A 22,000-nucleotide genomic window follows, 5' to 3' on the forward strand; every position below is an offset into this window, starting at 1 on the left:
CCATTTTCATGTTCTCGCTTTCCTATTTCCTATCCTTTCTGAAAAGCATTGTCTTTACGCTAGCACTGCTCATCTAATGAAAACAGGCCATATATTTTCGAAAGACAGACATTTGCCTTTTTCTTTTTCTCCTCCGGTTTTGCCCTCTTAGTCTCCTCTCTCCTCTTTCATTCCTACCTCCTCCAATTCCTACCTCTACGTCTCCTAAGAGGTGATTTTAATGTATGTCAGTGCACCCCACCAGGAGCTCTTTCTAAGTCCCCTCTCCCCTTCCTCTCCTCTTGTCTCCTGGTGCTTCGGATTGAGGTCTGAGTGCCCAGCCATCTGGGTGGGAGAGCAGCACAGAGCGGAGTACCCTGGAAACGATCAGCGGGCTGTGTCCCAGATACTGGGAGATTATCAATGCACTGAATGAGATCACAAACCAGATGGAGTGTGATGGGAGTTTGCTAGAGTTAAATGAGTTGTGTGCGTGACTGTACATGTCTCTTCTTCTTTTTCTTTTATTTTGTGTGTGTGTGTGTGCGTGCACGTCTGCTCGTACACGTATGTACATGCGTGCTTGCTCGCGCCTGTGTAAGTGTTGGAGAGAAGAAGATTGGCAATGATGTTTTAGAGGACATGCATATGGAGGCCTGGCTGTGATGCATGGCTGTGGATAGATGGCACAGGGCTCAGGGTTCCAACTGCTCATTATGACTGATCTCTACCCAGCAACTGCTCTCTCCTTTTTTACACTTTTTCTGCCTTCATTCTCTCTTTCTTGCTCTCATTATGTCTTTCACTTGCAGTGTTGTAGCCTCTCTTGGCTCGCTCATCGCCGCTCCCTGTTTTGTTGTTCACTTTTGGCTGCAGTAAAAAATTCATCAAATAAAATCCCCAGGAGGCCACACTGTAAATCTCCCCTGTCCCCTTCTTGCCGCTTTACAGTGAATGGGGTCCCATGGTCCAGTGACGGTCCGAGGAGGAACAGTCACACGTTCAACTGTCGAATGCTGGTCAATCCCCACAGCGACAACCAGGACGAGCCGCACGAGCATGAGCCTCAGCAGCAGAAATACGAGACCATGCAGTGTTTCGCCGTTTCAGAGCCGAAATCCATCAAGGAGGAAGGAGACGGTATGAAAGATGAAGGGACGATGTTGTGGGAAAAGAGAGTGGATAGAGAGTCTTAGGTTCATTTAAAACTAAAGTTTGATGCTACAAATCAACCTTGGACAAGATTAGTTCTGGGATCTGTTGAGACTCTCTGAAGTGCCCCCTTTTCTGTTATATGTACAGCACCAGACACAGTTTTGGCCATCTCATATTTTTATGTTTATGATTAAATCTAGAGCAATTGTCGACCCTTTTGGGATTAGAGAATTTAAGAATAGAAGACTGAATTGTGAGAAATGTTCCGAAGTTGTTAGACCTTGCAAATTCACATTCACGTTAGTACAGACAAGAGACAAACTATTACAACTGAGGAGTGGAAGATTGCTAAAATCAGCCTAAAATTATCTTTGAACACCAGAGTATACAATAAAAAAGGTGTCTAGATGGGAAAAAGATAAAATTCAAAGTAGTCTTGCAGAGCAAGATCTACAACAAAATCATAAGTAGCTCTAACATCAGATTGATTGCTGCGGTTTTCAATGGATAGCAGAATAAAAGTTGACAGAATAAGAAATCTAGTTGCTTATGTTGTCATGAAACCTTGATAAAGACAAGAGTTAAAAGGATCTTTTAAAGTGGGGTTGTATGAGGTACTTATCTTTTGTTATTTTATTACCTACAGTTTTTAGAGAAGCAGGCTGGAGTACCACAACAGAAGCTAAGCAATGTTCTTTACCACTGAAGGGCCTGCACAGAGAAGGCATGACCACCTTAAGTTTTAGTTTTTACATGAGAATTTCCAGCAATGACACACTGTAGGATCACAGGTTGCATTTAGGCTTGTAGGAGGAGGATAACGGCTTTAATTCCCCTTTAAAAAATGCTGTGTCATGGCAAGATGAAGCGGTGAAAAAACTCAAAAGTTTAGCATACATTTAAACTGATACTGATGTTGAGTTTTGTTGCTGACCCCTCAACAGCAGTACATTACTCCTTCCTGCCATCTACTTTATGTGACACACTGCCTGTGGATAAGTACTTCATACAAACCCACTTCAAAAGATCCAAAGTATCCCAAAGTATAACATTAAGCTGCTTTTTTGGGTGTAAGAAACCTCAGAATGTGACTGCTGCAGAGTGGAAACTGGTTTTAGATATGATTTCAAGTTGTAGCCATTTATCTTTTCGATTTTTTTGAGAAAAGATGATTGAGAATTTGCTAAGTTTTGTCTTTGCTTTGTATGTGAAAAGCCATATACGCAGCTGAGGAGGAGCAGCTCTGGTGCCACTCAGCTTACATCCATGAAAAGTTAAGTGACACGAGGGAGACGAGAGGCTGGGCAGCTGTCATTAAAGCTTATCTATAATTCATGTACATCCCTCACAAACCTGGGCTTATGACTCCGAGGAAAGGGTGTAGCTGTTTACATCAGTAAAGGGGTCTTTTGATTGCCTTCAAATAATTCTCAACATATCAACGCTCCGAACATGTTTTTGGAGCATATGTGAGCTGCGTTTGGGGTAGCCACTAGTATAAACATCTGCTCGCCTTTCCTGGGAAATGTTTTAAATTGTATGTTGGCTCTGCTGTCCTTACAGTGTTCAGTCACTGAGAGTTCACTGAGCTTTTTCAGCAGTTTTCCTGGCTTTAGTCTGGAACTTGAGATGCTGTAGTTTGAGGAAATGTCCATCACAAGTGACTGTCCTTTATCCAAAAACGTTAAGCACTGATACGTAATGCACTGAAAACAATTGCATTATTCTACACTTTAACCACCTAAATCATTTTTGCTCAGTGGTTTTGATGACTAATCATAACTTCCCACTGCCAAACTGTAACTCAGTGGTTAATTTAGACAATAAGTGAAAATGCTAATGTTTCACTCCAACTCTCAACCTGTCTTTCCCTTCTCTGGCTTCCTTTGTGCACCAGCTGCTTGCCAGCCATACTTTGGCAAATAGAGTGACTAGGACCGTGGCCAGAGTTGTGCTTGTGTGTGTATGTGTGCATATGCGTATGTGAGTGGCAGGATCAGTGGTTACAGTTGCAGGAATTTGTCCAGCCATAGACAGACAGAGGAAGTAAGGGAGGAAGGAAGGACGGAGAGGGAAAGCAAAAGAATTGAGAGAGATTCACAGATCTAAGGGCCAGACCACCCAAGAGGCTCTGTTTACAAGTCAAAATGAGGAATGTGTGTGTGTGTGTGTGTGTGTGTGTGTGTGTGTGTGTGTGTGTGTGTGTGTGTGTGTGTGTTTGTGTGTGTGTTTGTGTGTGTGTGTGTGTGTGTGTGTGTGTGTGTGTGTGTGTGTGTCAGCCTTGGCATGCATTTCTTTGCCAGAAACATGTGTGGGATTGTGGGTATTACTGGCTCAGGAAAGTTGGATGGCAGACTTTTTGGGGTCACCCCAGTCCTGGACTTGGCGGTGTCATCGGTGTGTGTGTTAGAGGCAACTGTCATGATTGAGCGATGGCAATCTTTAATGTCGGGCCAGGGGAGGTGTCATCAGTGTGAGATGGCACTGTAGGTGAGACCAGCCGGAGACGCACACGCACTCCAGCGCACGTACGCATGCATGCACCCACACACATACACACACACCTTCAAAAGGTCACACTTCATCATTTCCCTTGCCAGCGATAGCTGCTCCTCCTCATGAAAGGAGCGGAGCCCTGATCCCCACGCTCATTAATAACTGTATTAATTATGCTGCCTGGGAATAACATGCATTTCATTTTCTTTCCCTGTCTCTGTTTCTATCACTTACGCCCCCATCCTCCCCTCTCCTCCCCTTTCCCATCCCCCTTCATCCTTTCTGTCTCTGCCCTGTCCTCTTTGTTACATCCTCTACCTCATCTTTTCTCTCCCCGATATGTTCCCTCTGTTCTCTCTAGACTTTCAGTCGTGCCTGATCTGTGTGGCTCGCAGGGTGCCCATGAAGGAAAGACCCATGCTTCCCACGCATGAGAGCTTCACCACGCGCCAGGACCTGCAAGGTACATGAACCACTCTCACAGCCGAGAACTACAAACTGATATAGCGAAAAACATTCACAGCAAGTTTAACAATCAACATTTTTATTGACTTTTTATTAAGAAAACCAGAAACAGATTGAGGCAACAACATCTAAAAAATCAAACAAACAGGCAGGTAAACTAACAGGTATTGACACACATTAATACCACAGTAATGTGCCAGGTATTACTGCAACGCATCAATCACAAGTGTGCTATACCCCGTCATCAGTGTCAGATTGTTCCCTTTCAGACATGAATCCACTGAATCTGTCCCACTGCTCCTTAACTGCTCCTTCATTTTTCCAGTTCAGTCTTCCCAACATCTTTTCGCATGCAATAGTTTCCATCATTTGAACTTTCCATGTATTCAGTGTAGGAGTTTGAGGCTTATAAATCATCTGGGCGCAGGTTATTAGGTTATTTTTTAATATTCTAAATACAAATTTATTTAAATTCTGTACTACAGTTTTGTCATTGTGGAGCAAACTTGATTTCTTTTCCCACTGACAAAAAAAAAAAAATCTCAGCCCACTGAAAGACACTGTCCAGTAAATGCTAATAGGTCATACCAATCATAGTGACAATTTTAAATCCCTGAGTCCCCTAAAACAATTTTGACCTGCGTTTCAAAAAATGATATAGTGCTTTTATGGAGGCACATCTTCAGCCCCACCTTATCCCATGATGTCACCAGCCCATAAATCTCCTCACACGACAGTTAAGGTATTTAAAGATTATTATATCCTTGGAAAAGGCCCTTAAGATCAAATACATTAGCTGACACTTCGCACCTCTGTCTGCACACTGGGAGGTGTAGTAGCACTGGTCTGATCACCGGTGTGTAGATGCAGACGACTGTCTGTGTTTTGACCTAGTCTTTGATGTGCTTGAACCATTTGTGTGGCATACACACACAGACACATACACAAACCCACGCTCATAGTTACTTGGTGACATATAGTAATTTACAGTAGCTCCCCACCCAGACTTCTGTAGGCGTGCATGTTTGCATGCCTACATTTGTTTGCCTGTTTGTCGAGGCTGCACATTCTGGATAAAATACGCATCCTGATTTTCTATTCAAGATTCAGAGAAGGATGTTTTTCTTTTTTTGGGAAAATAAGACCTTGCTGGATATTGTGTTGTGCTACCGTCATGACTGTTTGTGTGACAAGTCTTTAGTCAGTTCGTGTGGCTGTCATTCAAGCTGCAGTCTGCTTGTCAGCCCTTTTAAATGCATCACTGCCTCCATTTAAATTGCAACATGGTGAGGGACAACTGTTACACTGATACCAGTGAGTATGCGTGCGTGTTTACACACATAGCATGAATGTATTTGTTGAGCTCCAAGGATGGTTGAGTCTAACTTCCCCTGCTGACTTATAAAATATATCCCTCTACCTGTCATGCCTAAATGGCAATCTTACAATTTGAACTGACAGTATTTGTACTTGTGTTTGCCTATCTAATCTTTTGTAGCCAGGAATTTCTCCACAGTTGATTTCAGTGCCTTACTGGCACAGAAGAAAGCTGAGGCTTTTGCCAAGTTGTAATGAAACTGTAAATAGAGTAAATCCTCAGTATTTCTTCAATCAATATCAAACCACAGAGCTGTTGTGCAGCAGAGTGGCCAAGCAAGGAGCATATTCTGATCAACAAGCTGCTTCACTTGTTTATGTTTGAGAGAGGCATTGAATCTCCAACAGACCATCTGGTGTGGGTTTGTATATGTGTATAGAAGTCATTACTTACATCTCTGTGTAAGGCCTCGCTAATCCGGTCCTCTGTGTTTAGGTAAGATAACATCCCTGGATACAAGTCTGCTGCGGGCGTCCATGAAGCCGGGCTGGGAGGATCTGGTGAGGCGCTGCATCCAGAGGTTCCACCTGCAGAATGACGGAGAGATGTCTTTTGCAAAGAGACATCAGCAGGAAGGTAATCTGCCACTTACTGCAAAAAATATCATGTTTAATGATTGGCTCCTGATAGTTAATTCTTTTCATCTCATGATGCGGTTGTCAGGCGACCGCAAATGGAGATTTGATTATAGGTCAAAACATGGGTCCCTTCTAACCAAAGCTAATGGTAAAATGCAGGCCTCTGCTTTGAGACCTTCACTCCAGTTACAATAACAAACGGACAACAGAACCTGAGCAAAACTTAATAGGCAGAGACAGGGTTAATACAAGGCGCTTAAGGTGCTTCAATTTGGCACTCAGAAATGTAAGTCCTGGAATACATTGACTTTTTTTTTCATTTGGTCCTTTAAAAAGTACTTGAGTGTAACTGAGAGGAAAACAAACAGATAAATGTTTCAAACTACGGAGGCAAGAACAGCTGTGCTTGCAATTATTTTGTAACGCTGTTTCAGTGATATGAGTGCCAACAGGGCTGTAAACTCCAGTAAATATTGGACAACAGGATGTTTTGCTGCCTGCAGAACACTAACACCGGAGAAGGGTCAGCTGTTAGCGCCAGTTTTGTATTGTAATTTGGCAGTGAAAATGTTCTTGAAAGTCCTTGAATTTCACTTGGCCCTGTCTGTATGGACCCTGCAGAGAAAGTTGTTTATTATTGTATGCACATGAATCACCAACATCTAATAATTTTGTTAAGAAATGGTTTGTTTGTCCATCTACTCTTATAAGTGCATATGTGTCCTTAGTGCTGCGCCATGGCCAGGCATTCAGCCCCATCTACCGTTTCTCCCTCTCTGACGGCACCATCGTGTCAGCGCACACCAAGAGCAAACTGGTGCGCTCACCAGCCACCAATGAACCCCAGCTCTACATGTCCCTGCACATTCTTCAGAGGTATGTCTGCTTACCTACACCTGTGTCAGGAAGAGAGAGACAGATCTGCGGCATGTACTTGGTTACATGTTTTAGCCTGTTAATGCCCTGCAGCACAACCTGATGGCTTCATGTTCTCCGTGTGGATGTGATATAATGTCAATTCATGCCTGATACTGGTCTGGGTCTCAGGGAATAGGGTCACGGTAAAATCATACATAAAGGTTACTTAATAAAAAAAAGACAAATTAAACAAATTGTCACGCCTCCCCCCTGTGGTATGTACAGATAGTTAATTAGTTTCCAAAAAAAAAAAGGATAATATTTAAAATAAAAAAAACAGCAGGAATAGCCCTGTCTTTTGTCTTTTGAATTGTAAAATGTCAAAATAAATGGTAACATCTATTTTAAGAAAAAATAATTATTGACCAAATCCTCTTTTTGAACTCGTCATGACGGGAATTAAGTCATTGGAATCCAACATGCAGAGTGAGAACAGACCAAAATTGTCTGCAAAACTTGACAACAAATGGTATTTCCCAGTTCTGACCGATATAACTTTTTCACTTGACTGGAATGGTATTTGTACCAAACACTTGGACAAAAATTACCTTAACCCTTAAGTAAAAAATATGTGTTCTTTTTTTTTCTTCTTCATTTTTGGTTTTTGTAAAATTTGTCCTAAATTACATCCTGGGTGGCATTTAAAAAAAAAATTAATTCTTAAGTATTAAATCTAATTTGCCTTAAGCTTGTGGGAACCTTGCTCGCAGCGGCCAATTTTTTGTATTTGTTATCTTCTACAGAAAATTTCTGGTAATGAAAACTGTTGAACTAATCAGCTGTATTGTTTGTGTGTCTGTTTTTAACCTCTAGGGAGCAGACAGTATGTGGAATGGGCCAGGACATGGGTCCTGGCAGTCAGGCCACAGGGATGGCTCCCAAACCAATGAACTCCTCCACTCCCTCCATGACTCCTCCTACCCCAGGCAGTTTGCCAGGCTCAGGGCCTCAGGGCCAAGACACTACCATCAGCAGCAACAGCACGCCTTTTTCCTCTCCAGGCCCGGCTGGCCCCAGAGAACCAGCAGCCATGGGGGGTCATATGCAGGGCTACCGTTTTGGCTGTCCCCCACCACACAACCATACTGGGGGCATGCAGCCGCCACAGCAGGGCCCCAACTGGAGGATGAACAGCCCCTCTCGCGCTAGCCCCAGCCCAGCTGGTGGGCCCCATCCACCTCAACAGAACTCTATGCTGTCGCCCAGGCACCGCGGTAGTCCTGGGGGGGCAGGCAGCCCTCGTGTAGCTGGAGGCTTGCACTCACCCTCCCCAGTAGGGATGTGTAGTGCAGGGCCTGGAGGTGCAGGTAGTAGCAGCACAACTAGCACCCATGCTAACAGCTACACTAGCAGTTCTCTGTCAGCTCTACAGGCCCTTAGTGAGTGCCACGGTGTCGGACACGGGCATGGGCCCCCTCATGCACACACACTGGGGTCTCCTGATCGAAAGATAGGCTCCCCAGCTGGTGTGACACCAGGGTCAGGGGTGAACACTCATCTGATGTCAAAACTCGGAGGCAGTGGTACTGCCAGTGGTGCAGGAGACTCATTTGGACCTCACACCGAGGTGGGTCAGGGGCACACCCAGGGCCAGGCAGAGAGCAACTTAGCTGAGCCCAAGGAGGAGAGGGAAGGGCCCACAGAGGGCCATGACGCTCACAATCGTCTGTATGACAACAAGGGCCACACCAAGCTACTGCAACTGCTCACCACCAAGCCAGAGCCTCTGGAGACGCCCCTGTCACCTGGCGCAGGAGGTGAGGGCAAGGACCAGGCTGGGACTGGGGTCCGAGGTGGGCACACTGGGGGTAACACTCATGCTACATCCCTCAAGGAAAAACACAAGATCCTCCACCAACTGCTTCAGAACAGTACGTCTCCAGTAGACCTGGCCAAACTCACTGCAGAGGCAACAGGCAAAGAGCTGGGCCAAGATCAAGCCCAGGGCACGGGAAGTACAGCTTCTGGAGGAGAAATTGCTACAAAGCAGGAGCCCTTGAGCCCCAAAAAGAAGGACAATGCCCTGCTACGCTACCTACTGGATAAGGATGACACTGTAATGAAGGACAAGGTCCCTAAACTGGAGCCTGGGGAGGTGAAGGTGGAAGGGGGCAAACACCCTCTTGTCAAGACGGAGAAACAAGACACAGGATACGACAGGGCTGAACAGGTTAGTCTTTACAAAAAGTTCTCTCACTGTCTCACTAAAAAAATAGCTTACTGAATGCTTCATTGCAGCTTTGAAATGATGAAAAAAACAGATCTGCCCTAAAACTGATTTTGTAACCTCCTTCTCTTTAGCCCATTGCGAAAAGTTTTTCGCCCTGCACTGCTCCACTTGCCTCCCCTCTCTGTCTGAGCGTTAATCTGGGTTAGGTAGCAGATGTTGGCTCCTCCAAGTCCCATGTCCACACAGGATGCTACAGCTAAACACACACAACGGTCTGGCAGTGTAGAGGTCAGACAGACCGTTCGTGGCTTATATATAGTCCAATTAAGATTTACAGTCTTGTCATATACACTTAAAGACACCACGCATGTTTTTTATTCACGGATATAAACACATCTGGTCTTTTCACTGCCTATGTGTTGGCAGTACAAGCTGAGGGAGGCTATCCGCCAGCTTCAAACAACTGTGACATTTGGAAGGAACCCCTGTGGTTCTCCAGCCATTTGATCCTGGTTGCGTTTGGCCAGAATCCTCAGGTTTGGCAATGAGCTCAGGTCAGGCCTGGCACTGAAAGAGAGAAGAGGAGGAAAGATTAAAAGGGGAGTGAGCAGGGAGAGTGTTGCTGGTAAAAAGTTCTGCGTAGCAGAGGTTTCCGCCTGCTGGTTCTCTAATGCAGGAAAGAAAGCCAGTGTTTGATGAGACTCATAACCTTTCATACAAGAAACCTGCTTATGATGCGCTCTACTAAACACAGGTTCAAGACACATATGTAGTTCTGTCACACACATCGCTGTGTAACCACAGAATTACATAGAATTGCACAAAAGTACATAAATGCTCTTGCATGCTTTGCTGTCTGTGTTTCTCTCATAACCTCCCTCTTCTTAAACTGACATTCATACCATTTGTGCATCAGTAATGTTAACAAAAGTCAGATTTTTTTGTAGAAATCATGCTTGAGAAGCATGCAAAAATCAATGTGTCTCGCATTTTCTTTGTGGCACATTTCTATAGAAACAGTGTGTTGGGGTTTTTTTTCCGTTTTTTTCTCATGCAGACAGAGGGACAGCGGTGTCAGCCAGCTATGCATGCTAGTTGTGTATGTACAGTATGTGCTCTGCCACTTGGGAAGAGAAAAAGGTGATTGGATGGATAATAAGAGCTGCTGTTGAACTGAACAAAGAAGGAGAGATGAGAGAGGTGTAGATACCCCCAGGAGAGCCCAGCCTCGGCAGGCAGAGTGAAAATGATGAGCCATATGCTCCTGCATGTCCTCTCTGCTACCATGGAGATAGAGGGGAGAGGGAGTGGTGTGTTTGTAGAACAAGCAACGTACCAGAAACAATAGAGGGAAAAAGAAATTTAGAGATTTAATATGTATGCCGTGATCCTGAAGGCTTTATTTTTTCTCCAGAAATAGCTATTGTACAACAAAATTAAATTGCATAGTAAATGGGTTAATTCCTGCCTTTTGTTGACAGTACAAATGAAATTGGTGAAATCTGGGTTGCACAGTTAGACAGTGATTAAAGCACTTGGGGTTTCAAACAGTGATGGCTTATTCAAGTTTAAATGTGGTTTTCAATCCAGAACAAGAGCATTTGTTGGATGTGAACTAAGACTTCATTAGAGCCGTTACATGTGTGCAAGTGGGTTTCTCTTTCTTACTGGTGAATTGCTGCTCGGCCATATGCGAAAGCTGACTGTACTAGTTAAAAAGTCCACTCATCCTTCTCTCTACTAACCTCACCCACTGTTTTCTCGCTGCCTCTCCCTCCCTCCTCCTCCTCATGATTGTTTGAGGGCTGAATAATTGATGGCTGGAGCAGAGCTAAATGAGAAATCAGAGCAGATCTCCGTAGTAGTGGCTCAGCTGATGGCTGAAGGAACTATAGGTATGCTCATCTAGTCTGATCAAGGCCCTATGGCAGGCAGGATCATCTGTGTGATTTACTTGTGTTGCTCCTGTGGTTCCTGCAGACAGTAGAGAGTCTTGTAGACATACTGCCTACTAAAACTAAACCTAGTTCCACAACAGTATTATCCTTATTTTAATGAATGTTAATGGTTGAGTTCATGTTTCATTTTCACGTTAATCTACAATGTATCATGACTCAACAGGAAACTTATTTTCTTCATTATCACATCAGTAACATCTGTGAAATTATCATCAATCATCAGAGGTAGCATGACTTGTTCATTACTTTAACATGTGAAATCACTGCAGCTTACTTCAATATTGAGTATTTCTTTTATTAAAAAAACATTTTCCAGATGTAGATCACAAAAGCTACAGCTCCTCAGTGATCCTCAATAGGAGTAAGTTGGTATATATATATATCTTTTCCAATACAGTCAGGTCTTCTAATTTAATACATCCATTTAGTACATCCATTGTTCCTTCCATTGTTAGATTTACTAGCCTGAAATAGCATTTTACCTGCCCTGGACAATTTGCCAATCCTTACTGTTAAGCCCTGTAATTTCAAGCTGCATGCCGAAATGTCATTTCCATTCACTCAAAGGCTAGTAGTAGGCACACCTACTGTACACCTACTGTATCAGACATCACGCAGGTCCTTACATGTACAGTATATGTCAAGAGTCTATTTAAAAACTGGTCTATTAAAATAAATGCCCCCCTATCATTACTTAAGGAGTAGGTGCTGCCAATCAGAACACAATGAAAGCATGTTACACTGGATATATCAGGGAATATGTGACCATTAAAAAATTAGATTTATTAGAACTATTATTACAAGTCTTGCAAAACACATAATCAAACAGTGTGTTGCAACATAAGTTGATTTGCTCTTTAACTTCCCTTAGCGGTGTAACTTTCCCTTTTTTAAAACCCCTAGATATCAGCACAAATCAGTTAATGCAAATTATGTAATGATATTCATCTCATAATAAATACCAGCAGCAAAGAAGAAACAAGAAGTACTATCCAGTTACAACCTTCAGATATTGCAGTATGTAAGGATTGCAGGTAATGTTGCAGTCATCCTAAAAATTGCCATTTCAGCTCTTTCAGACGGCAAATGGATTTTTGCCGAGTTTCTGTTGACAAAAGGCCAGCATGATTCTGGAGTGAAATGACTTTTGCTTTTGCCTTACTTGACAGAGGCAGTTCTGCTTTACTTACCCTCATTCTCAGTTCCTTTTCCTATGAAATGGCATGGGCTAGGTCAGAGAGGCTCTGCCCTTAAGTCCACATTGGCATTAGGGTACATACTGGGATCAGGAAGTTGTAATGAATAGAACTTGCTCATTTACAGACGTGATCGCTTTAAGTTGAGCCCTAGATTCAAGTTTAAAAAAAAAAAAAGAGTACACATTTGGCAGAGCCTCATCGCCACCCTGCTGTGAGACAGTCAGCCTCTGCTGTTCCTAAGCACGCAACTCTGTGCACAGTGAGTCCCCCTTTGTATCGCACATGCTTGAAATGTATAAGGCATTGTCAAAGCACCATAAAATGTTCCCTTTACGTGAAAGTGTTGCTGATAATTGCATCTTTATTCTGTAAGTATAGTAAGCAACCCCAATTAAAGAGGACCAAAAAAACTTATCACTTATTTTTTTCCCAATTAACGATGCTTAATTTTGTGTTGGGCGTGGGGATAAATAAAGAGTTAATGCCTGAAGCAAAAACGTAATGTACAGTTTGTGTCCTTAGCTACTCTTTCAGCGTGAGTAATGTTCTAATGTCAATAATCTAACTAATTATCTGCAGATTTTACAAAATATTTAATAATGGTGGTTTGGTTTTACCAGTCCCCGCAGTTTTAACCAAAGACAGTAGAGATGCAGCAGAGACAGGACTGCCATGCATGCGCTAACATGCATTCAAAGAAGAGAGTAACAGGGATTGATAGAAATGGGACCCATTAAGGGTAAAAGCAACTAGAGAAGACGAGAGAATAGAAAGTGGGAGGAGAGAGAATCGAAGAGGAGGAGGAAAAGAGCAAACCGAGAGCGTACAGGAGCATTACATCATTCCTGACCTCATTAGGGCTTTTCTCTCTCCCACCACCGCCAAACCCCCCCCTCCACCCCTCACTACTCTGCTACTCTCTCTAGCTCTCCCACATCTTACAATATGCAGTCCATTAGTCCTTGGCCACCTAAGATAACCACTCTGTCAGGCATTTTTGGCAGCCATGTAATCTGTAGTAGCATTTAAATGCCTTACAGATACGTGCAATTGTTTAGAACATTGAAGTACAGGGTTGAAACAGTGGCTGGTGTGCCGTTTTCCTGCTGTACAGTATGTCACGATCAGGAGCTGTCAGTGGTTCCAAGTGTGCTGCACTCTCCTGGATAGTTACAGCCAGTGCAGCTTATTTACTTAAAGTCCCTCAGATCTCTCTAAGAAGCAATATGATCAGAAATGTTGATGTTTCTGTTCCAGTTTGACTGCAGCCTTTTTTCTTTTTTTTTTTTTTGAGTGTTGACATGTTTTATCAGACTGCATTATTCAGGTGTTTCTGTTATTTTGAGAGAGGACACTGTGGTATTGTCCTAAAACAAAAAAAAATGTTCAAGACTTTGGATATTTAGTCATAGTTGCAGCAGATCTTTAGTTCAGCAAGTGAAAGCAGATCCCAGTATGGCTTTGTCTTTGTTTAAGATAGTTGTGTGAAAAACTAAACAAAAATGAGCCAGATAGTCCAAAGCCCAGCTGTGTATGAATGCAGCCTTGGGCTGTTTTGGGCAGGCTCAGTCCAGCTGTTTACAGTAGGGGGGCAGAGAGCAGTTCAGACCGTAGCACCAACCAATCTGTCGCCTCATGCTGCTCTCACATGTTAAGGCGGATTCATAGCTGCGCATCAGCTCTACACAAGTGGCCTATGGTGTTGTGAGCGTTTATACTTGTGTGGTGGTGTGTCTGTGTCACTCTGCTGTTACACCACCAAAACACCCGTCAGCGGTGGGGTTTTTATGAAGTACTGTAAAGTTTGATTGATTCGTAACACACATTAAACATTTACACAAGTACACAAATCAGCTTTATTATAACTCAAGATTCACAGACAAAACAATTGCTTTTTGCTCACATTTTTCCCACAAATACAACATGCTCTTTTTATTTTTATTTACAAGTAAAATGAAAATCAGTACAACAATAGCCTGCAACTTATGCAACCCATCAAGCAATTTCAAAAAGCTGGTAGACAAACTAGCAAGAAACAAAAAACAACAGCCAAACAAAAGCAACTAAAGTAAAAATAGCAACAACAGCACCTACAAAGAAGAAGGCAAACAAATAGATAAATGGGTGTTTAATTAAGAAAGAAAATACATAAATAAATAGGATGGTTAGTCACATAGGTCGTAAACTTGCTGTCTTACTGTAGCTAGTACATATGTTTAGGACATGATTGATAAGGAGGCTGACCATATTGAGTTATACATAACTTTAGCTGTTTTCAACATTATATTAGTCACCATGCACAAATACAACATGCTAACATTATTAGCATTTGCCTATGACATTTTACATTGCATAAATTAGCCTAGTGGCTAGAGGTCTTTCTTCTGCACATACAAACCTAGGATAAATCACAGACAAGATATAAAATGCCATTTGTGGCAGCTTTATTGTCTTCGCAATGTATGGTTTCTTTGTGAAATAAAAGTAAATAAAAGCTTTTTTTCCACTGAGGGAAATGATTCCCAGCTTACAAAAATAAACGAAGGTCTGCATCACCGTTTCTGCGGAGGTGCATGTCACCATAACTACAGCATCTGTTCAACACAGAGTTATAAATCTCACTTTACTCAATAGAAATCAGCTCCAGGAGGCACATCTTTTCATCTTTGCTGTGTTTTTTCACAGTGGAGACAAAAATAGTGTTCTTATAAATACGTCATTCTTAAATATGTGTTTAAAGACTGTAGAAAAAGAGCAGCAGTTGTACATTTCGAGGACACCAGCAGGTGTGCGAGGAGTAGTATGTGTCTGATAAGCTAAGTCAAAGTGAAGTGTGGCCTAGATTTGATGGAAAGTGGTCCATTTTATCCCGGGGTTAGTGCTGTATTATAAACAAGGCCAATCCTGCTGTTCCCATCTCGCAGATAAAGACTCCTCATGCCAAGTGTAGTAGTGTTTACAGACTGGGTGTGCTCTCGGTATATGCGTATGGCCTTTATCACACATATATTTGTGTTTGTTTGTCTGCAGGTGAAGCAGCAATTGGTTTCTAAATGGAGGCCTAAGTGGTTCATCTGTTCCTTGTTTTCACACTTCCTTCTTCTCTCTTTCTCTGTGTGTGTGTGTGTGTGTGTGTGTGTGTGTGTGTTTTGTTCTCTCCAGTCGTCGGAACTGGATGACATCCTGAACGACCTGCAGAATGCTCAGCCGCAGCTTTTCTGTGAGCCACGGCCCGTTTCGTTGCCCAGTCCCATGGACAAACAGAACATCATCAATGACATTCTGCAGATGTCCGAGACCAATCCTGCCATGGCCGCACAGCAGCAACACAGGGGCATCGGGACTGGTATGAGCCCAGCGAGTGAGTCCACACTTACTTACAAGTCCACATGATATTAAATCTTTGCAGAAAATACTGCCATAATGAGGTCATAACGTTGTAAATATGTAGACTTGAAATCATTTGGACTATTTTTATTTATTTATTTTATTTATTTGATCCCCCATTAGCATTACCCAAAGCAAAAAGGAACAAATAACAAGAAAACAGGAAAACGAAAGAAAAAAAAGAATAACAGTGAAAAAAATGAGCTAGTTCCAACAATGACATCAAATATCCTCACTGTCTAAAAATTCATTTGATAAAGCTCTACAGTAATTGCAGCACTACTAAAAACCACACATACAGTGACTGAGAAAATAAAAAGCAGAGTTCCTTATTAATGATGATATAGTCGGGCATTATTTAACAAAACATGTCCTGTTTGAGAGGAGCTGGTGTTCTGTACCATCAGGTATTTCTTCAACCTCTTTTTAAAAACCAATGTACTTGTTAAATGTCAGTTGCTCAGTTGCTCCAAATGTAAGTCCTCTGAATTGCCTTGCAATGTTTTGGACTTACTGTAGTTTTGCTAAGTCTTTATTTGATGCACTCGACCACTCTACTAGACAGCAATGCAAATGAGAAAGAACTAATGGGTTTTTTTATTAAATTTTCCAGTGTTTCATGGGTTGCTAAAACCATTTTTTTCTACCTTTAGACTTTACAGGTGTCCGACCGAGTCAGCCCGGCCGGGGTCTACCTGTGAGGAGCGTGTCTCTGGACATGAATGTGTCCCCCCAGCAGCCCTCTTTACAGTACCCCATAAGGGCCACTAGCCCATACACGATTATGCAGCAGCAACAGCAGCAAGGCATGGTGGGAAGTCACGGCATGATGGCTAATCAGGCCGGTTTGGTCAACACAGGTGGGTGTGACATTCGTGCTTTTGTGGTCACAGTGATGCGCCTTGTTAACAAAATGAAACACTGAACTGGTGCCTCTGGTACCCACAGAGCGACGGGCTTCCTTATAGTCACACTTGTATAAGATTAATGGACTTAAAACATACAGAAGAATGTGTAAACACCAAATTTAGAAAACAAACACTAAACTGATGAAGAACTTGGTATAAAATACTAAAATTCATTTAAGAAATTCATTTTCTGATGCGTGATACCCACTTGGCAATCTTCCAATGGCAAAATCACATGTATTTATCACAGTTACATCACAATGAATGATTTTGTCAACACTGCTTTTTTTTTCAGATTACTGCAGAAAGACCTTTTTCCCCTCTGTGTTGCTTTCAGCCTGTTACATACCATGTCATGGCAAGGTGACTCACTTCCTGTGACAGGAAATATTCAGTCACCCGCACTGGCATAAAGTTTCTCTCACTGTCACTCCTACATATCAGCGCTCCTCAAACATCCCCCTGTAGATGGCTTTTTGGCATATTAGACCGCTACATCACAGGGACAGAGGACATTCATTGAGGTCCATCCTGAGGCATTTCTCATGTCTCCATTTGTGTGTTTGCTCCTCCAGGATTGATGGCTCCAGGTGGTCCGAGGCCAGGCATGCAGCAGCAGGAGGGTTGGGTGGGTTCAGCCTCTGCACCTCCTCTGGGAGCGTCCGGCCCCGGGCAGCAAGGTCCCATGCAGGGCAGGATGGGGCCGAACGGTGCGCCTATGAGGCCCAACAGCCAGCCAGGGCCCCGGCAGATGCTCCAATCCCCAATGATGGCAAACGGTGAGAGCTCAGTGTGCCCTAAAAACACAGTTCACATGGAGTTTTAAATGCAGGAACTAGATGACATTATAAAGTAGATTGCAAACTGACCCATAATAATAATCCCTGTTTCTTCATCTAATCTGTTATAAGAATATGACGGCGCTAAAGAAAAGATAAGCCTTTAATGAGAGAGAAATTTGATTGTTAAAGTACTTTAATACAGAAACCTCAAGAAAAAAAAATGACATTTTACAGATTCACAGTAAAACTGAATCATGAGCTTCAGTACCTCTAAAACTCTATGGTGCAGAGGGACTGGTGAGGCACAAATGAAAAGACCTCAGCTCACCCATTTTTTATTATTGCCTTTGAGTGTAAAAGGTTGCCACCCAGTGGCTAAATATAGCATAGCACTCAAGGAATGAATGTAATATCTAATGCGACACTGTGTGCTGGTTGTTCTGGCTGAAGACCTATTAGACCACATATATAAATATTTGTGTGTGTGTGCGTATATATACACACACACACATATATATATGTAATCATTGGAGTGACACATTGAAGGACAGGCGAACACTTATCTTTTTTAATTGTACTGTATGGAAAAGATCACTCATGTCTTGCAGAGACTCACTTGCAGATGAGGAGTATAATTATGCCTGATCCTGTATAATTTTTGAACTGTTGTCTACTTTTATACTACTATTCGACTATGTCTACTGTACTTTGTTTTATCTATGATTTTATTTTCCTTTTTGTTTATTTTATATTCTTATTAATATTTTTTTAAGTTTGTGTGTTTGAACAGGGTTCCCAAAGGTCCTAAAAAGTCTTAAAATGCATTGAATTCATTAATCGAAGGCCTTAATTGGTATTAAAATGTCTCAGACATGGGAAGTAGGATTTTATGAATTTTCCCTTCACTTTGACAGTACCAAAAAAGTTAATTTTTATGTTACAACAAATTTTAAGTTATTGTAATGGGTCATGTTTTTTTTTTAATTTTGAGCATTGTGAAATTTGTCTTAAATTTCATTCCAAGTGGCATTAAAAAAGTCTTGAATGTAACTTGCCTTAAGCTATAGGAACCCTGTTTTAATGTGCGATCCTGAACTTAATTATAAAAAAAATGTGTTATAAAAGAGAATATTGACCATCTGGATTGCCAGATTATCTCATAGCATGCTTTCATCTATATTGTTTTCTCTCCATAATTAGCTCAACCTGATATGGACATTGGTATGGTCAGCCACCATTTCTCCCAACAACAGGCTCCACCCAACCAGACAGCCCCCTGGCCAGACAGCATGATGCCCATCGACCAGACAGCTTTTGTAAATCAGACCAGGTAAGATACTCACATGCAAATTACCATGATAGAAATAATGCTAAAATATCTCTGACTGGCCTCACTACTCAAGATTTTTCTTGAAATCAAACTTCCTTATATGTGTATTTTTGTTGTAATTAGATCTCTATTCAAAGACTTTAAACCTCCTGAGCCCAGAAAATAAGATTTGTCCTCTGTGGGGGACAAGATACTGATACTTCTAGGTCTCAAGATGTTACTATAAACAAATACTGGACTGAAATTTGTCTTTCTGATAATATGTTAAGCACCTTGTCTGTCTGTTCTATGCTCAGGCCGGTGCACTCTGCGCCCCAGGATGAGTTGCTGTGTAGCACGGGACTCGCCTCAGGTGATGGCAGTGCAGTAGACGAGGGGGCCCTAATGTCCCAGCTGTACACCGCACTAAAAGATTTTGATGGTCTGGAGGAGATTGATCGTGCTCTGGGGATCCCAGCTCTGGTAGAACAAGTGAGATAATTGTTACTGTTTCTTAGTAACTTTTTATTATGTTTTATAGTTTTGCATTTTTATATCTGTTTCTGTGCCTGCCTGTCTCAGAATCAAACACTGGAGCCAGACCAGTTCCCCCAGGACCCCTCCATGATGATAGACCAAAAGCCCCCCATGTACACCCAGCAATTTGGTCCCCCGCCATCCCACATGGCCCAAAGGGGCTACCCTGGTGCCCCCATGCAAGAGCCAGGCTTCCACCCCATGTCTGGCCAGATAGGTCCACGCCCGGGTTACCCCATGATGAGGATGCAGGCCCGGCCCGGTCTCAGGCCCACTGGGGTCGTCCCCAACCAGCCCAACGCACTACGACTACAGCTTCAGCACCGGCTACAGTCACAGCAGGTACACGTGCGTGTAGACCGGCATGACAGTGCTGGAAGTGATCCTGTCCTTTGATTCTCGAGTCTTTCTGATGTAACGCCACTGTTTGATCTGTAGCTGTGTGCAGATAGGAGTTGAGTAATTATCCTTGAGGTTGACATTTTGGCAGGTTCTCTGTCTGAGCACATAGGACATAGATGGGACATGTAGGTCTACCTGCAGGTCTGCAGGTCTTTGAAGGCATTGACTGGAAAATAATTTAAACTCACGTTTGTTGTTGGATTTTTCTTGTGATTTGTTTGTATTTTTGTTTAACAATTTGCTTGCTGTAAGTCAGAAGTATGTCTTTAAGATTTTCAGGAATTAAGGATTTTAAAGATATTTCAACTCACTTGAGTTTGTCTCAACCTCTTTTTTTCTGTCTCTTGTCCCACCAGAACCGTCAGCCCATGATGACTCAGATGAGTAGTGTGTCAAATGTGAACCTACCTCTTAGAGCCAGTGCTCCAAACCAGGTAGGTCACCGCTGCTGCCACGTAATCTGTACATGCACAGACATGTCATTATGTATAATAATACATAAATATATGTATTTAGTTAGTTGATGACAAGGTTTCCTAAGATCATGCAAAACCCGGAAAAGTCAAGAAATTTTACATTTGCGTTTTCCAGGCCTGGTAAAGTCATGGAATTAAAAGTAATCAAAAGTTTTGGAGAAGTCATGGCAATATTGTTGCGTGTACTGAAATTTTTACAGTACTCTTTTGTGGATAAACCGCCATGTAATGTAACATAATGGCAAATTTACTTACTGTAGCTGCTGACGTAACGTCGCTCTAATGCGTATCAACATGTGACAATTCTCCATTTTTCGGTTCCATCTTTCTCTTCATGTATACCATGCCTGAAATTCTATTTGCATAGAGTTTGAATGTGCTATGTTTGAAAAATGCCAGACAAATAGGACAAGAAGAGAAAAAAAAATATTAAGAATCCTTGAAAAGTCATTGAAAAGTTTTGAAATCCTATCCATGAAAATGTGTGTGAACCCTGTGATGTCTTGAATACATTTTAAGGCCCTGATTTCTGTTTGTTGTGTTGTAGACTGACTGAGAGGTGTACTCTGCAGGATTGTCGGTTACTGTTTGTAAACAAGCTCACAAGCAAAAGTGAAAGTAAAAGCCGACCCCAGATTCACTTTCATCAATTTGCCGTACTATATACAGGCGATGACTGCTGCCTACAGTCTGGCACCTGGTTGCTATTTGAATTAGTCGTTTGATTTTGATCTTCCTATCTACTTGATACTGATTAATGATAGTAATATCATTAATAATAATAATAATAATAATTGGTATTTACTGCTTTTCTTCTTTTAATTGCATTAAGTTTTATTGGTAGTTACTTTGTTATATTGCCAAAGCAAAAAAACCCTTCTTGCTTCAACTTTTCTTTCTTGTCAAAGCACTTTGTAAACTTGTTTTTTAAGGGTGCTATATAAATAAAGGTAGCCATAGTAATAGTCGTAGTCATAGTAGTAGTACTACCTTGGCACTAAGGTAAGGTATGGGTACACACCCATAAATGTCCCACACACAAAAATTAAGAAGTAAAAAAATATAGGCAGAGAGCAGAGTCTCTGTAGAAAACTACACCATCACATACTTCTAGTGGGTTGTACGTGATGATTTAGAGAGGTTACTGCTATAATGAGTCTGATCTACTCATTGTAATTTTTGGAAATATCCTGCATAGTATATCTTTAAGGTAGCTCCATGGCACTGTTTTTGTTTCTTTTGTTCCTCTATTCTCACACTTCGTTGCCCTCCTACCTGCAGGGGACCATCAACGCTCAGATGTTGGCACAGCGTCAGCGGGAGCTGCTGAGTAATCACCTGAGACAGAGGCAGCAGCAGCAGCAGCAGGCCCAGCAGGTCCAGCAGCAGAGGAGCATGGCCATGAGGGCCCAGGGCCTCAACCTGCCTCCCAACATGGCCGCCGGAGGCATGAGTAATCCCCGGATCCCCCAGGCCAACCCCCAGCAGTTCCCCTACCCGCCCAGCTACGGTACCAGTACAGGCCTGGCCTCGCCACCTCCCCCTACCAGCCCTTTCTCCTCCCCTCTCTCCCCCAGCCTGCCCTCTCTCCCCCCAAACCCTCAGCTCCACATGCATGGCACCTCCTCCTCTTCCTCCACCTCCTCCTCCTCCTCACAGATGATGATGGGAAACACAAACATGATGGGCGGACAGTACGGGGCCGTACTCAGCCCCCAAATGCAGCACAGTGCCTTTCAGTTTCCCAACTCAGGTACCGCTCCCACACCCCAGCCTAACACACACTTCACCCGACAACCTGTGTGTGTGTGTGCCATTGTGTCTGTGCGTTGATGTGACTAGTTGCACAGCATCTCATGCTTTTTAGTAGCGGCAATCATCTGATTTGTAACGTTCTGCACTG

The 22,000-nt window shown here is 42.6% G+C and overlaps 1 protein-coding gene across 3 annotated transcripts in view; it reads left to right on the forward strand.

Annotated features, from left to right (window-relative positions):
• The window catches only part of ncoa2 (nuclear receptor coactivator 2), a 71,124-nt gene that overhangs the window by 41,252 nt on the left and 7,872 nt on the right, over positions 1-22,000 (forward strand). For 2 of the 3 annotated variants that reach the window (XM_042510085.2, XM_042510084.2), the window contains 13 exons: positions 931-1,119; positions 3,992-4,093; positions 5,909-6,049; positions 6,780-6,927; positions 7,783-9,139; positions 15,459-15,657; positions 16,337-16,543; positions 17,167-17,370; positions 18,574-18,703; positions 19,000-19,174; positions 19,265-19,561; positions 19,978-20,055; positions 21,379-21,850. In XM_042510085.2, coding sequence (XP_042366019.1) covers positions 931-1,119; positions 3,992-4,093; positions 5,909-6,049; positions 6,780-6,927; positions 7,783-9,139; positions 15,459-15,657; positions 16,337-16,543; positions 17,167-17,370; positions 18,574-18,703; positions 19,000-19,174; positions 19,265-19,561; positions 19,978-20,055; positions 21,379-21,850 — 3,699 coding nt within the window. The remainder of the gene's footprint in view (positions 1-930; positions 1,120-3,991; positions 4,094-5,908; positions 6,050-6,779; positions 6,928-7,782; positions 9,140-15,458; positions 15,658-16,336; positions 16,544-17,166; positions 17,371-18,573; positions 18,704-18,999; positions 19,175-19,264; positions 19,562-19,977; positions 20,056-21,378; positions 21,851-22,000) is intronic. The other variant, XM_042510086.2, reaches the window with a different exon arrangement.

The sequence above is a fragment of the Plectropomus leopardus genome, chromosome 21 (genome assembly GCF_026936395.1).
Source record: "Plectropomus leopardus strain MGB_pleo_1.0 chromosome 21, ASM2693639v1, whole genome shotgun sequence".
NCBI lineage: Eukaryota > Metazoa > Chordata > Actinopteri > Perciformes > Serranidae > Plectropomus > Plectropomus leopardus.